This window comes from Penaeus vannamei, chromosome 14, assembly GCF_042767895.1.
Source record: "Penaeus vannamei isolate JL-2024 chromosome 14, ASM4276789v1, whole genome shotgun sequence".
NCBI classification, from domain to species: domain Eukaryota; kingdom Metazoa; phylum Arthropoda; class Malacostraca; order Decapoda; family Penaeidae; genus Penaeus; species Penaeus vannamei.
The window spans coordinates 23,063,550-23,079,716 of record NC_091562.1 but is presented as its reverse complement, the minus strand read 5'-3'; the positions used below and the strand labels follow the sequence as shown (position 1 = coordinate 23,079,716).

The following is a 16,167-nucleotide window of genomic DNA, read 5'->3' as shown; positions in this document are numbered from 1 at the left end:
CACCTTTATTTCTATAGATCCAACATATGCATTCTTTAATGTACAAATATGATCATTATATGAAAAGCTGTGTCCTATACCCTGGTTTATATTGGTTTCACAGAGAGGAACCTAACATTTTTTGTAGATATAATATTTGTCGTCTGCGTATTATCGCCCCTCCTCTCTGTCTTTGTCTATCCCTTTGTCTCTGTGTGTGTGGCGTATGTGCATGCGTACATGTGTATGTGTGTGTTTGTGTGCGTGTTCGTGCATGCACATGCGTGTGAGTGTTTGTGTGTGCACATTTGTATGTTTAGAAAGAAAAGGATGGACAGGAGTATAAAGATAAATGATAGTGTGTATGTATGAGTGTGTTTGGTAAAAAGGAAAAGATGGTCTGGAATGTACAGATAAAAATAAATAATAGATAGATACAGTAAGCTGCTAGAGCTTAGCAGAAAACATATAGCTGATTCAGAACTAAATGATAAGGATAGTGATGATAAACAGCCAGCGGGCAAGTAAGCGAGAGAAAGAGAGAGAGAGAGAGAGAGAGAGAGAGAGAGAGAGAGAGAGAGAGAGAGAGAGAGAGAGAGAGAGAGAGAGAGAGAGAGAGAGAGAGAGAGGGCAGGCACTGATGCGGTTACAGATTTTCTACAGTGATGCGTCGTGTATTGGTCGGCGCCTCCGCATTGTTAAACTCTAAAGCTTTCAAGTCTGGATTTTTCCCTTCTTATTTTTTCCTCCCTTGTTGGAATGTGAGCGGGTGGGTAAACGAAAAAAAAAAAAATAATAATAATAATAATGATAAATAAAATGGAAGAAGGAATAAGGGATTTCACTTCTGGAGCAAGATCAGCAAGTACTTAAAGAAATTGCTGAGAAAGAACTTTACAGGGAAGCTGAGATGCACGCAGATGACGTGAGCCCCAGAAATGAAGAGGTGAAACATAAGGCTGGAAAGGTTGTAGAAGTGATGAAAGGAAACCAAGGAGAGGTGTTTAAGGAGGCTGGCAGAAAGACACAGTGTGCCTGGATAAATAAAGCGAATGGTATGTTAAATTATGCAAACGGAAAGTATTGCTGATAAAATTAAGGTGATATATGCTGCAACAATATATATATATATATATATATATATATATATATATAATAGGATTGAAATCCGGCAAATTAGTACTTAAAAGAAAAGGAACCATGGTCGAAAGTGTAGATATGTGTTATACACCAGTAAACTTATTGATGATATTGTACATATTATTCCCTGTGTATGTACTGTTACATAGCTTATGTAACCGTTATATACTTATTCTTTTTACCACGTATCCCTGTGCTCCCTTGGCGACGACAGTGACGTCACGCCATTTCATGTTTACCCTCTCGCCTGTTCCTTCGAGCCGTGCGGACGATCTCCGCACGCCTCTTCCTTCTATCCATTTAATATAGCCTCTAAAGTGAAGACAGCCTTTCAATAGAACCTAGAACTATCATTCAGACATAACCATACATGGCGCAGCGAGTATTTTCGTAAAGGTGAACGAGAAAGGCTAAATAATGAAGAAAAAGACTGGCAACCAGTTCCCTGCTTCCTCAACCGACGCCATCCCCGGCGATTTCAACCCAGTGACAGTGCTCAGTGACAGTGTTGTGCAGTGTAACACTCATTTACGAGTGTTTAGTGCAGTGACAGTGTGTGTGCAGTGTTTTCGGTGCATTTATTCATGTATTGGGTCCAAAGTGCGCTTTCTAGCGACCGCCCACAGACTGCACCTTGCTACAGGCTCCTCATTTGGCGACGTCTCGAGAGACACTGCCGTTCTCGGTGCTCGGAAGCCATTAAAACCCGCCCTCACCTGAGTAACAGACACACGCACTAACACGCTCGTGCGTTCCCTCCACACATTGACGCACTGTGAAACTCTACAAATTGTATGAAACTGAGCCGTGCTTTTTTTATCAGTTTGCATACAGCTTCGTGAAGAATAATGTCTTCTCCAAGACGATATCTTGAGCGCGCAGACACCCCACATGGTGACCAAGAAACGGACGGAGCAGTTGGGCCACTCCCGGGCCACCCAGACGGCCACGATGGACCGTCCTCCCGAACCGCAACTCCGCCACAACAAGCTCTCGATATCCCCTCAGTTCAGACGCCTCACCTCATACCCTCAGATTTTCTTCACCTCATAAAGTACCTCGAGGAGTCACGAATCTTTTCTGAGAACCGCAGATGGGTAGAAGAGGAAGAAAGGCGATCCCGTGAGGAAGAAAGAAGACTATTGAAGAAAGAAGACGCCAGGAGCGACTTCAAGAACAGGAGCAGAGACGACAAGAGGAAGAGAGAAGACGTCAGGAGAGGCAACAAGAAGAAGAACAAAGACGTCAGGAGAGGCAACAAGAAGAACAAAGAAGACAGGAGGGAGAAAGAAGAAGACAGGAGGAAGAAACACGACGAAAGGAAGATGCTGAATGCTTTGCAGCCCTAATGAAGTTGTTAGCACCACAACAACCCACACCTCAGCACAACCCTGCTGCACCCGACTTCACTCCTGCCATACCCACCTCCGAGGCCTCACCTGCCATTACTTCCACTGCTGCCTCATCAGTCATTACTTCCCCTGCCGTCACGGATATATCAAGTGCCTCACCAGTGATGCATCCTGCCAGCAAGACCGTCGCCCACAGACCGCCCACTTTACGCGCTGATGATACATTCCAGACGTTTCGCCAGTGGCGCCGTAGCTGGGACGACTACGCCACCATGGTTGATCTGCAGAAACTGGCCAGAGAAAAACAGCTAATCCAGCTGAGGATGTCTGTGTCCCTCGACGTGCAACGGACCCTTGAACATACCCTGGGGATTGCACACGACACATCACTGACAGTTGACCAGGTACTCAACGAACTCCAGAAGCACTTTAAGAACCAGCGCAACGAAGCTCTACGCCGACGAGAACTTCTATGCTGCAAGCAGAAGGAAGGAGAAACATTTTCTGACTTCTATGTTAGACTGAAGGACTTACCCGAGGAAGTGGACTTGTGCTCAGGCGATCCAGTTACTTGTGCAGAGGCACAGCTCAAGATGATCCTGTTGATGGGAGTCAAGGATGAAGAGCTCGTGCAACACCTCATCTCCACGCACGCAGATGCATCACTACAAGAGATGGTTACCTGCTGCCGATCGTTCGAGGCCACCAAGGATGCTGCATCAGCCATCCACTCATCCCCAAGTCAACTGTGTGCTGTTTCAAGCTACAAGAAGAAACAGCGAGACAAGACGACCCGCTCCTCACCTCCACGAAGTCAGAACAAGCCTTCATCGCCCAACTCTGATTCCTGCCGTTCATGTAACCGACGCCTCGACACCGGAAAATGCCCCGCCAAAGAAGCCATCTGCATGAATTGCGGATGCAGAGGACACTGGCCTCGGACTGCTAGGTGTCCTGCCAAGCATGTCACGTGCAACTCATGTCACAAGATGGGACACTTCGCCAAGGTGTGCCGAACTGGAAAGTCGGATTACAGTAAAGGACCAGCGTCACGTCCAAAGTATAAGAACTGTCGACGTGTATCAGCAGACAGCAAGACCCCACAGCCCGTATGCATTCTTCTCACCTATGGCCAGACATCATCAAGATTGCAGATGCTCCCAGACACAGGCGCTGATGTCACAATCATAGGCAAGAAGCATCTCGAACAGCTTAAAATTCCATGCAGCGACCTACAGCCCCTTGAGTCCACCACTACTTTCACAGCTGATGGCTCAGAAATGGCTCCTGCCTTGGGATTTTTCCAAGCAAAACCTCAACTGGGAAAGAAGACTTGTAAAGGGAAGATACAAGTCCATGATGGTGTCACGACTCCCCTCCTCTCTTACAGGCACTGCCAGGAGTTAGCCATCATTTCTCCCCAGTTTCCGAAGCCGATATTGGAGGTCAAACACGCTAACTGGTGTGCCGAGTCACACCTACCTGACCTGCCAACGCCGTCTGCTGCAAGAAAGTATTTCCTTCAGGAATACAATGACGTGCTGCTCACCAAGCAGGATCTCAAAGAGGCCCTGCTACAACCGATGACAGGTGGGCCCATGCAGATCCACTTAAAAGAAGGAGCAGTCCCATTAGCCATTCACACCCCAAGACCAATCCCCTTCACGATTCAGCAAAAAGTGAAGGAGGAACTCGAATCGATGGAATGCCAAGGCATCATCGCACCTGTTGGTGATGACCCCTCAGATTGGTGCCACTAGTCACCGTAGCGAAGGACGAAGGAGTGAGGATCACGGTCGACTTATCCCATCTTAATAGTCAGGTATCCAGACCAACGCACCCTTCACCAACACCCTTCGATGCAGTCCGCCGAGTTACCCCATCATCACGCTACTTCACGAAAGTGGACGACCTGTGCGGATATTGGCAACTTGAACTTGCCGAGGAGGACCAACACCTGACAACCTTTATCACGCCGTACGGAAGATATAAGCACCGTCGGGGTCCCATGGGCTTCTCAGCTACTGGAGACACTTACTGCAGTCGAGGAGACATAGCTCTCCAGGGGATGCAAAGGTGCGTCAAGGTGGTGGACGACATTCTCCTCTATGACGACGACTTCAAGACCCACATCCAGCAAGTTGACCAGATGCTTCGTAGGTGTCGCAAGAATGGGATCACTCTCAACCGAGACAAATTCGTGATTGCCGCCCCTAGTGTAAGCTTCTGTGGTTACACCATTTCAAACAAGGGCATAGAAGCGGACCAGGACAGAGTCAGTGCCATCCGTGATTTTCCCACACCTGCAAACGTGACCGACCTGCGTTCCTTCATCAGCCTGGTGAACCAGCTGTCAGAATTCACCCCAAGCATTGCGGCTACAGCCCAAACACTCCGCCCCTTGCTGAGCCCAAAACGCACATTCATATGGACAGCCGACCACGACGAGGCCTTCCGACGTGTCAAAGAGGCACTGTCGCAACCACCCGTGTTAGCACACTTCGACCTATCACTCCCAATTGTGCTACAAACAGACGCCTCTCGACTCTACGGTATCGGCTACGCCCTACTACAAGATCATGGCCAGGGACGGTTACGCCTCGTTCAGTGTGGCTCTCGCTTCTTAACCGACGCCGAGACAAGATACGCCACCATTGAATTGGAGATGCTCGCCGCTGTCTGGGCCACTGCCAAATGCAAACCATACCTGATTGGAGTCCCGAACTTCACCTTGATGACCGACCACAGGCCACTGATACCGATTCTCAACAAGTACACATTAGACACAGTAGAGAATCATTGCCTTCAACGCTTAAAGGGCCATATCTCACCCTACCAGTTTACAACTGTATGGCGAGCTGGAAAACAGCTCTGCATTCCGGATGCCCTGTCATGAGCCCCAGTAAGCCACCCCACATCAGAGGACGAGAATCTCTGCAATGACGCAGCAACCCACCTGAGGAGTATAGTAACCTGCAACACCATCGGCACTGTAACTGACCCCAAGAATGAAGACGCCGACAGAACCCTGCAAGAGCTACACGAAGCAGCAAGTGTCGACCCTGAGTATGCCCGCCTCAAGGATTGTGTGTCTACTGGGTTCCCTTCCAACCGATACGACCTGCACAAGTCGCTGCTCCCCTACTGGAAAATCCGAGACAGCCTCTCTGCCGACGGGGAGTTGGTTCTGTATGGCTAACGAATCATCATACCTACTGCTTATCGCCGATGCACACTCACCCAACTCGCCAGCCATCGCGGCGTAGAGGCGACGAAACGTCGGGCACGGCAGACCGTATTTTGGCCTGGAATAGATGCTGACATCAAGAGCACAGTAGAAGCCTGCCAGCCGTGTCAGGTCATGCAACCCAGCCAACAACAGGAACCCATGCAGAACGACGACCATCCTATGAGACCTTTCGAGTCGGTATCAGCCGATTTCTTCACAGTCGCAGGGAAACCCTTCCTTGTGATTGCAGTCTCTCTGGCTGGCCTGTCGTCGTCCCCTGTGGGGCCTCGTCTACATCACGCACCACACGCATGTTCTGACACTATTTTCGCGATGTTGGTGTTCCACTCCGCCTGAGGACAGACGGCGGACCCCAATTCACCAGCTCCGAGTTCAAGGACTTCATGAAACGATGGGGAGTTCACCATGTGATATCATCGCCCCATTACCCTCAGTCGAATGGCCATGCCGAGGCAGCTGTTAAGTCAACCAAGTACCTCATCATGAAAACGGCGCCATCCGGCAACATCGACAATGAAGACTTCGACAGAGGCCTCCTTGAACTGCGCAACATCCCTAACGCCACAGGAAGATCGCCAGCACAGATTTTCTACGGACGCCCGCTTCGCTCCTGCGTTCCGGCCCACCCGGAATCCTTCTTAGAGGAATGGCAGGAGAAATCTGAAGACTGTGACCGCCGAGCAGCCGCCCAAGCCGAACAAGTCAGACAGCGGTACGATCAGCATGCCCGTAGTCTGCCGCAGTTGCATGTGGGACAAACAGTACGTATCCAGGACCCGACTTCGCTACGCTGGGACAAGATCGGAACCGTTATGGGCTGCTGAAGAACCAGGGACTACGAGATCAGACTACCGAGTGGACGAGTCTGGTGGCGAAACCAACATTTCCTGCGACCAGTGCCTACCCCTAGTGCTGATCCCATCCCCCACATCCCTGTGACACCTTGCTCGGACATGAAAATGAAGTCCTCTATCAGTAAACCCCCAGTGTTCCCACATCGTTCAAAGCGACTGATGAAAAAACAGTCCGCTCGAGACTGAGCTACGAGCATGAAGGGGGAGGAAGGTGTAGATACGTGTTATACACCAGTAAACTTATTGATGATACTGTACATATTATTCCCTGTGTATGTACTATTACATAGCTTATGTAACCGTTATATATTTATTTTTTATACCACATATCCCTGTGTTCCCTTGGCGACGACAGTGACGTCATGCCATTTCATGTTTACCCTCTCGCCTGTTCCTTCGAGCCGTGCGGACGATCTGCGCACGCCTCTTCCTTCAATCCATTTAATATAGCCTCTAAAGTGAAGATAGCCTTTCAATAGAACCTAGAACTATCATTCGGACATGACCATACAGAAAGTTCAAGCATTCTATTTGTGAATCTAGAGAACAAATCAATACCCTAGCACCTATAAGATAAGTGAAATAAAGACCTATAAAATATAATAGGAAATGAGAGAGAGGTACAAAATTACAACGACAGTGAAGAATCAAAACAGCGACTCCTGTCTAAGGCAACAAAGCTGACGACTCACGACTAAAAATAAAGTAATGTGAGATGGATTATGCGAAGAGAACAAAAATGGTGTTTACCGCTAAATGAGAGTACAAAGAGGACTAAAGTATGATCTTTTGAAGTGCAATTTGTGGTAAAAAAAATGAAACACGCGGAATGGTTGGAAGATATTTCCAATATGGTCAAAGATCGGTTTAAGGTGATACATGGAAATCGCCGAGAAGAAAATGGTGCGCTTTCGTTATGGGATTTACATGAAAGGGCAGCGGGATGAATTATACAAACAACAATCGGGTAATGTTCCCAAAATGGATGTCTTTAAGCCGATAATCACCGACCGATTTCGTGTTCACCTCTTACACTAACCTTGGAATGAATAACGAATTGCCACTTGAAAAAAGGATGCAGAGGGAAGAGATATAAGATTAGCTGTTCGTGGATTTTTTCAGTAATGTAATAACATACCAATTTGGATAGTTTCAATGGATTATATAAAAGCATATTGCGTGGCCCCTTATTCTTGGATTTAGAATATGTACAGCTTAAAGTTTTGGATAACATCTGAGGATTTATAAAGTCATTGAAGTATTGGTAAAAGGAATTGACATCTCATGGGAAAACACAGGTTAAGCTCAACATCAACAAAGAAACTTTCCAATGTGTTGTTTTTAGCTATCTGTATGATACCGCTGACTCAAGTAGGAAGATGAATATCTTTTGGTATCCTCAAGAGATGACCAACCGCCTTTCGTCCATTGACGATCTAAGGTTACAAATGAAAGAGATACAAGGGTCAATAATGATTTTGTTAAAACTATACATATGGAACATGAAATGTGGAATGATCACGATGAATAGAAATAACTCAGTGTGGAAATAACTCAGGAAGAAATGTCGAAACAAATGAATCAAAGGTCTTGTGAGATTTCAATGTGCAGCGTGATTAGCGAGATTCCGATAGTGACTGGGGTGTAATGGACGTGGACAAGTCCAGATTAGGGAGTCCGCCCTGTTAACAGCGCAGTACCTCCAGTTCAGCACCATCTGTGGACGTTTTTGGGAGCCACCTGGAGCCTTTTTGTTTTGTTTATTTACATCTTTTAGCTTTTCTTTTAACGGCCTCGGTTTTATTGCATCTTTTCATGGTTAAATAAGCTTTACTTTCATTTTAATCCACCTTATTTTAATTTGTATTATTTAAAACTATTTTGCAACAATCACACGAACACATAAAAGCTAGAGTCTTGTCGCCCACTACTATCTTGGGTTTTTTGCTTATCCGATCTGCAGGGTGTGAGTCGCTGGGCGCCCGGCCTCACCGGACGCCTCCTTCGTGTTTCTTTCGTACTGCAAAAGAGAGAGATAAGTATATTTTCATTCCTTGCAAGAGGCCAGATAGAATGTGATATATGAATTATACATTTGAGAATATACAGACTAAGGAGATCTCAGGTCTTCCTTCTTACTCTTTGGTTTCGTTTTATCCTTGGTTCGTTTAGTTCTTTTACCTTTTGTTGTCTTTTTTTTTATTTGGTTTTATTTACTTTATTTTATTTTATAAGAAGAATGGACTTATTTTTTAAAAGTAATAAGAGTGAAAGAATGAAAAAAATGGTAACAGAAAAGAATGGCAAAAGTTTATTATAAAAATGATTATGACGATCTAAAGATAACCTTCAACTTTAAAGTAATTTCAGTCTTGTTCAAACTTACTGGTAAAAAGGGCTTCAGAGTCGTGATGGGTCATACTGTAATATGCGCCTGCTGCCACTTTCAATAAAACAGATCCCCTGTCGGAAAATTGCAGTAGGTACAGGGGCTTTAATGGCGATCTCCGCGGGATATGAAATGGGCGCAGATGATCTTAACGCAGAGGTTGGGATGCAGAAGAATGATTACTTGTTTGGCATTAGATAACTGGTTGTTGTAATAATCATGATAATGATAATAAGAACAGCAACAAAAAATAACAATGATTACAACGATGTTACTGATAATAATAACGATAGTAATCTTAAAGACAATCTAATTAATAATGAAAAATAAAGATAACGATAATGGCAATCAAAATATAAGAAGAATACTAATGATAATAAGAATAATGATAATGGCAATGATAACGATAAAAGTAAATGTAATAGTAAAGATCATAGTGAGGATAATAAGGATAATGGCTATGGCGATAATGACAGTAATAAGGATAAGGATAATGATAACATTGGCTAGAATCTAATGATGATGATGAAGATTATAATGATAATGATGATGTTAATGGTAATAATAATTAATAATGATAACAATAGTTTTATTATTAGTAATACAAATAATTATTATTATAATAATGATAACGATAACAATAATGATAGTTGTGATAACAATAATGACAATAATACTAATGGTAATGATAATAATAATAGAAATGATAATAAAAACGATGATGATGATAATAACAATAATAAAATTGATGATAATATTCAAATTCAAACGCTTTATTCCATTAATTATAATGGTAATTCTATTTACATATATGATGTTTACACTATGTAATAAGATGCTATGAACATAAATATTATAAAATGCTTGTGAAAGAAGAAGAAGAAGAAAAAAAAAAAAAAAACGGATAACTAATATCATAAGTAATTGAAATATCGTGCTCGGCTTGATGTTTAAGCGCCTGATGTCATTGATATTTCAAATGTTCTTTCATTTTTGTATTAAATGTCTTTTTGTTGGAAATATTTCTAATATTTACCGGTAATTGGTTCCAAATCACCAGTCCTTGTTTTTGTTGCTATATTCGATCTTTTGGTATATAAGCAGTTGTTTTACCTTGTATCGACACTTGTTGTGTTACCTATTGTCTGTATAGGTAAAAGCCAATTTGGGTAATTTCCTTGTATGATTTTATTAATGAGAATGCACGCGTCATGGTTGTATTTCTGTTGTACTTTTAGCCTTTTAGTGTGTTGATAAGTGGTTAGATGTGATCATATTTACTTATATTTCCTAGTGCTACTCTCGATACAAAGTTCTGTAGTTTCTGTCCTTTGTATTTGTATTTGTTTGTGGAACCCCAGATATTTAGGCAGTAAATAATCATACTAAGTGTTAGTGTTTGTATAACAACAATTCTTGTTTCTGTGGAAATTTTATTTTTAATGTGATTTAAGTATATCAGAAGCCCATTACTTCTCTGTAGATGTGGTCAATGTGTCTCAAATATCAGGTATCTGTCTATGTATACTCCTAGATTGTTTACTGTTGGGTTGGGTTTGATGTGGCAACCTTGGAATTCTATTACTGCAACTGTGTGTATTATTGCAATGTTATGACGACTGCCTATGAAAACACATTTTGTTTCCTGCAAATTTAGCTTCAGGCGTTCATTTCAAATTGTTTTGCGTCCGTTAGGGTTTGTTCAGCTTTTCCTATCAACTCATTTAAATTGTTAACAGAGACAGAGTGAAGAAATTGAGAGTCATCAGCGTACTGAATAAGAAGACCGATTTTCACGATTGATGACAGATAATGCATATGATTGGGCCTAGGATGGAGCCTTGTGGAACACCAAACGAAGCATGTGTCTTTGATGATACTTTTTCATGGGTTTCGGCTGATGAGTTCTCGCAGATAAGTAATTTTGGAACCAAAAGTTATCGATTCCGTAATATGATTTTATGGCTAATGCTATCAAAGGCCTTCGATAAGTCACATAGAGCGAACAAATTTATCTGACTGTTGTCTATGTTGCTATAAATTTCATTTGTGACTTTTAGTAACGCTGTTTCAGTTGACGGTTTACTTCAAAAGAGTGATGCGTGTTAGATAAAAGTTTATTTTCTTCCAGAAATGCTGTTAATTGGTTTGTAACTATTTTCTCGGAAACTTTATTTATAACTGACAGTATAGTGATGGGTCGATAATTATTCATTTCATCTGTATAACCTAATTTGAAAACAGGTGTTATGATACCATGTTTCCAAAGTGATGGATAAACACAGGTGACTATATATGTACTAATGAGGACTGTTAGGTAGTATGCAATGGCTGGTAGACTATCTTTTATGAAATGATGTGCAGTGCCATCAGCTCCTACGGAATTTGTTTTTCTGATTCTTTTATTGTTGACATAATTTGGTTCTTCTCCTGGTTGCGGTCTTAAAATGTTTGTTATAGATAGGCCTTGTTTTATTTATGTTGTGTTGATGTGTGGAAGCGGTTGTCCGTAAGTGGGTCTACCGAATTCTACAAATAAGTTATTGAAGTGTTCTATATTTTTTGGAATTTAGGGAAATGTCTGTTTTTTGTTTCTTATTTGGCAGTAGTGTCTGAATCCGATTCCATGTTTCGGCAGAATCGTTTCTGCATTCATTGAACTTACTTTTAAAACTTTCTTTTTCGCATAATGGAGGAGTGTTTTCATTTCCCTCTTCTTTTGTTTATATTCAGCCTGTAAGGTGGTGTTAGATTTGTTTATATTGAAAGGTTTGTAAGTATTATTTCTATTATTTATGGCTCTCTAAATGTTGTCATTTACCCAAGGGGCATGAGGACGTTTTACTGTTTTAGCTTTGCATTTGATTTGTTTAAATCATTTAAGTCACTTAGGATAAACAGGATAAAGACATTTCTCTTAAAGTATTTTCAAGAAAAAAAAAATCGTGGGTTTTTATAGATTGTGCCGACGAGGAAAGAAGGATCCATACTACTTTGTACGGTTACTCAGATGTCGTCTACTGCTGTATTGTTTGCAGTTGTAGCGATCTGTAGACTCAACCTCCACGCCCTGCATCACATGAAAGTTTGGGATGCTGATGAAACTGCTTGATATTTCTTGGTGAAGCCAAGTTTCACTAATGCACAGGATATCAATATTTTCTCATCTCTTGCTTTTCTTCTTTGTTTTTTAGTTTTGACTTCAACGAAGCCTTCCTCACCTTGCTGTGATTCCCCTTGTCCTACGTAGCTGTGGCGATTGTAGAGTAATAGAGGCAGTAGGGGTGCAGGTACTCCGGGCACGTGGAGGTGTGTCGCATCTACCCAGTGGCGGTTTGGTGGAAAATGTTTTTCCTTCTGGTCCTACCGTAGCTTCTGGGTGTTACTTGTGTAGAAGCTACGTTCCTCATACCGGTTATGGACGTCTTAGCGTCGTTGTTGGGTAATTGCTTGCGTGGTTCCGGACGAGGGGAGCCTGGTGCGTCAGTAAGGTCACGGGTTTGCTGGAGGGATGGGGGTGGGGGTAGGGGAGAGGAAGGAGGGGCGTTGGTCGTGGGTATTGCCGTGGGTATGGTTTTGTGTGTGTGTGTTCATTTGGCGTAGAATTTAAGGATATTCTTGCAGGGGGGAGGGATGCGAAAGGGAGAGACTGATAGGCAGATTGATCGTGGGTAGGGGTTGGGAGATCGGATGTTGTGGGATGGGGTCGAGTCTGTTGTGACGGATGCTTCCTTTCCGCGTCCCTGCGGCTGCGCAGGCATTACTCCTTGGCTGTTCAAACTGTTTATTGCAGTTTGTTGTCCGGAGAACATTCCGATCAGCAAATCAATTTTATTTTCAATAAGATTCTGATAGCTGAAGGAGGGTTCATTCTGTTTTTGTCTTGGAATTTTTGCTTTTGAAAGGTTATCACAAGAGGTGTAGAGATACCTGTTTTCTTTGGTGGCGGAGACCAGTCAGTGGTGTCAGTGTCTGTCGTTGTTGTAGCAAACACTATATTGTCCTTTTTTAGACTCAGATCGATTATGGTATGCACTATGAAATTTGTCATCCTTTTGATGCCTTTTGAGGGTTATGTTTCCTTGTAATCTGATATATGTAGAATGATGTAGGCATTTTCGATCTCATCCGGGCTGTACAACTTCCTGATCTAATCACAAAAATCAACTATGCCCATGCTTTTTCGTTGCAATAAAGCATAGAATCATGTTCAGCACTATGGCTATGCTGCTTACCTGATAGACGGCTTTTTTGTTTTCACTCTTTGTTGCTTTGTTGTCTTCATTGTTTTTACTAAATTTGTTGTTTTACTGGTTTTGTGGTTGTTAATGATAGGACTACTGTGATTGTCCAGTATGTTAGTTCATATCAATAATGATAATAATAATTATGATAAAAGTAATATTGATTATAATAATACCAAGAACTATGGTCATAATAATTCTAATGATAGTAAATGATAATGATGAAGATAACAATGATAATATTGATAATAACGATAATAATAAGATAATAACATTGGTGACAATAATGATATAAATTCTAATACTAATAACAATAATTGTAATGACAGTGATAACTATATTAATGATTTTGAAAATAATAATGCTAATGACAGTGGTGGTAATATTTGCAGCAATATTTTACCCGTTACTGCTTGCACCACCATTACAAGAGAAAAGATCTTTACAACTAGGAGTAGATACCTTGACACTTATATCGATCCACTAGTATGATCAGCATCCTAACTATACGTTATTCTCACATACCAGTTGAAAAGGCTCACTTTTTCGGGCTCCCGGCTATCGTATGTTCATCCACATACACGGAACAATAATCTCATCCAAACAGGCTCAAGGTCGTGAAGTCTCGCCTTCTCACAGGACGCCTTGTAATCTCTTCTGTGAACAAAAAAAAGAAAAAAAAAAAACGGTAGACACTGCAAAACAAAATTAACATAAAAAAATATAAGAAGACTTATGGGGGTGGAGATGCTGGAGTACCCTCTTTAAAGCCATCATAGAATGTAGAAGTAATTTACTCTAACTAAAACATTCAAATACCCCGATAATATACAAAAACAGGAATGTAGATTACAGTGTTTTGTTTACATTCGTGTGAAATACCAGTGTAATTTTAAATAATCTAACTGGACAAAATATTACTGTACAAGAAATTTCCTAAAGCACTAAATGAAAGTAAAATTATATGAGATAAAATCTCAGCATCTACACCACTTGTTGCGTCGTCGTCTGGTCGTGTCTGCCCGCAGCGCTAATATTATGATAGTCTACGTTAAGTTTGCAAGGTAACTCTGCTCAATCGTTTTCAACTCCGTTTTCGATTAATTGTCAAATATATCTGATGATAATTAATAAAAAGAACGGTATTGAAAAAGAGTAGGCAGAACTACTTCCCACTTTTAACGTAAACTTGAATTATTAGTGCGTCGGGCACATACGACCGATTATTATAATAGCAATAGTATTAATGGACATGATAAAATTGATGATCATAGCATAACAACAAAAATGAATAATAGTAGTAATGAAAATGATAATGATAATAATACTAATAGGAGTAATGATCATAACAATAATGATAATAATAGTAATAGTAAGATGGAAATAATGCACTACCGCATTTATATCATTAATATATTAACCTCTCTGTTCGGGATTCGATCCCGCGCCGCCAGATTGTAAGGCAGGCACGCTATCCATTCGTCCACCACACTGCAAAAAGATAGTGCAACCAGGTGCCACATGGCACCATAGAAATTACCTAACTACTCATACGAGAGTAAGTATAGCGAGGTTTTACACAATCCCCATGGGCATTCGGGACTTATGGAAAGGAAATCAAACCCCAAATCAGATGACCTGATGTATATTAGTAAAAGATGGAAATAATGCACTACCGCATTTATATCATTAACATATTAACCTCTCTGTTCAGGATTCGATCCTGCGCCGCCAGATTGTAAGGCAGGCACACTATCCATTCGTCCGCCACACCGCAAAAGGATAGTGCAACCAGGTGCCACCTGGAACCATGGAAATTACCTGACTACTCATACGAGAGTAAGTATAGCGAGGTTTTATACACAATCCCCGTGAGCATTCAGGACTTATGGAAAGCAAATCAAACTCCAAATCAGATAACCTGATGTATATTAATGAAAGATGGAAATAATGCACTTCCGCATTGATATCATGAACATATTAACCTCTCTGTTCAGGATTCGATCCCACGCTGCCAGATTGTAAGGCAGGGACGCTATCCATTCGTCCACCACACCGCAAAAGGATAGTGCAACCAGGTGCCACTTGGCACCATAGAAATTACCTAACTACTCATACGAAAGTAAGTATAGTGAGGTTTTACACACAATCCCCACGGGCATTCGGGACTTATGGAAGCATATCAAATCCCAAATCAGATAACCTGATGTATATTAATGAAAGATAGAAATAATGCACCACCGCATTTATATCATGAACATATTAACCTCTCTGTTCAGGATTCGATCCCACACCACCAGATTGTAAGGCAGGCACACTATCCATTCGTCCACCACACCGCAAAAGGATCGTCCAACCAGGAGCCACCTGGCACCATGGAAATTAACTAACTACTCATATGTGAGTAAGTATAGTGAGGTTTTACACACAATCCCCACGGGCATTCGGGACTTATGGAAAGCAAATCAAATCCCAAATCAGATAACCTGATGTATATTAATGAAAGATAGAAATAATGCACCACCACATTTATATCATGAACATATTAACCTCTCTGTTCAGGATTCGATCCCACGCCGCCAGATTGTAAAGCAGGCACGCTATCCATTCGTCCATCACACCGCAAAAGGATCGTGTAACCAGGTGCCACCTGGCACCATGTAAATTGCTTAACTACTCATATGTAAGTATAGCGAAGTTTTACACACAATCCCCGTGGGCATTTGGGACTTATGGAAAGCAAATCAAACCATAATAACAATAATAACGATAATAATAATGATAATAATAATGATAATGACAATCCTTCTCATGATAATAATATAAAAAATGTTAATAAAAGTAATAACAATATTAATGATAATGATAACCATGATAATGATAATAACAATGATAATAAGAATGATGATATCGATGATGATTATAATACTGATAATTGCAGTAATAATTATTATTATGA

General features: G+C 41.7%; 1 protein-coding gene across 1 annotated transcript; it reads left to right on the top strand.

The window, feature by feature from the left end:
- The first annotated feature begins 2,467 nt into the window (after positions 1-2,467).
- On the top strand, positions 2,468-7,273 carry LOC113823105 (uncharacterized). Its single transcript, XM_070129467.1, has 7 exons — positions 2,468-4,198; positions 4,294-5,319; positions 5,395-5,660; positions 5,724-5,979; positions 6,156-6,433; positions 6,554-6,696; positions 7,182-7,273. The coding sequence occupies exons 1-7, from the start codon at positions 2,468-2,470 to the stop codon at positions 7,271-7,273; spliced, it is 3,792 nt and encodes a 1,263-aa protein (XP_069985568.1).
- The last annotated feature ends 8,894 nt before the right edge of the window (positions 7,274-16,167 follow it).

What these genes read in the sequence shown, in the direction of transcription:
- LOC113823105 (XM_070129467.1), top strand. Translation starts at nt 2,468, where the DNA reads ATGAAGTTGTTAGCACCACAACAACCCACACCTCAGCACAACCCTGCT. An exon ending in GCCAAGGCATCATCGCACCT is followed by an intron (nt 4,199 to 4,293) that starts GTTGGTGATGAC and finishes CTTAATAGTCAG; the next exon opens with GTATCCAGACCAACGCACCC. An exon ending in CACCCTACCAGTTTACAACT is followed by an intron (nt 5,320 to 5,394) that starts GTATGGCGAGCT and finishes CCCACATCAGAG; the next exon opens with GACGAGAATCTCTGCAATGA.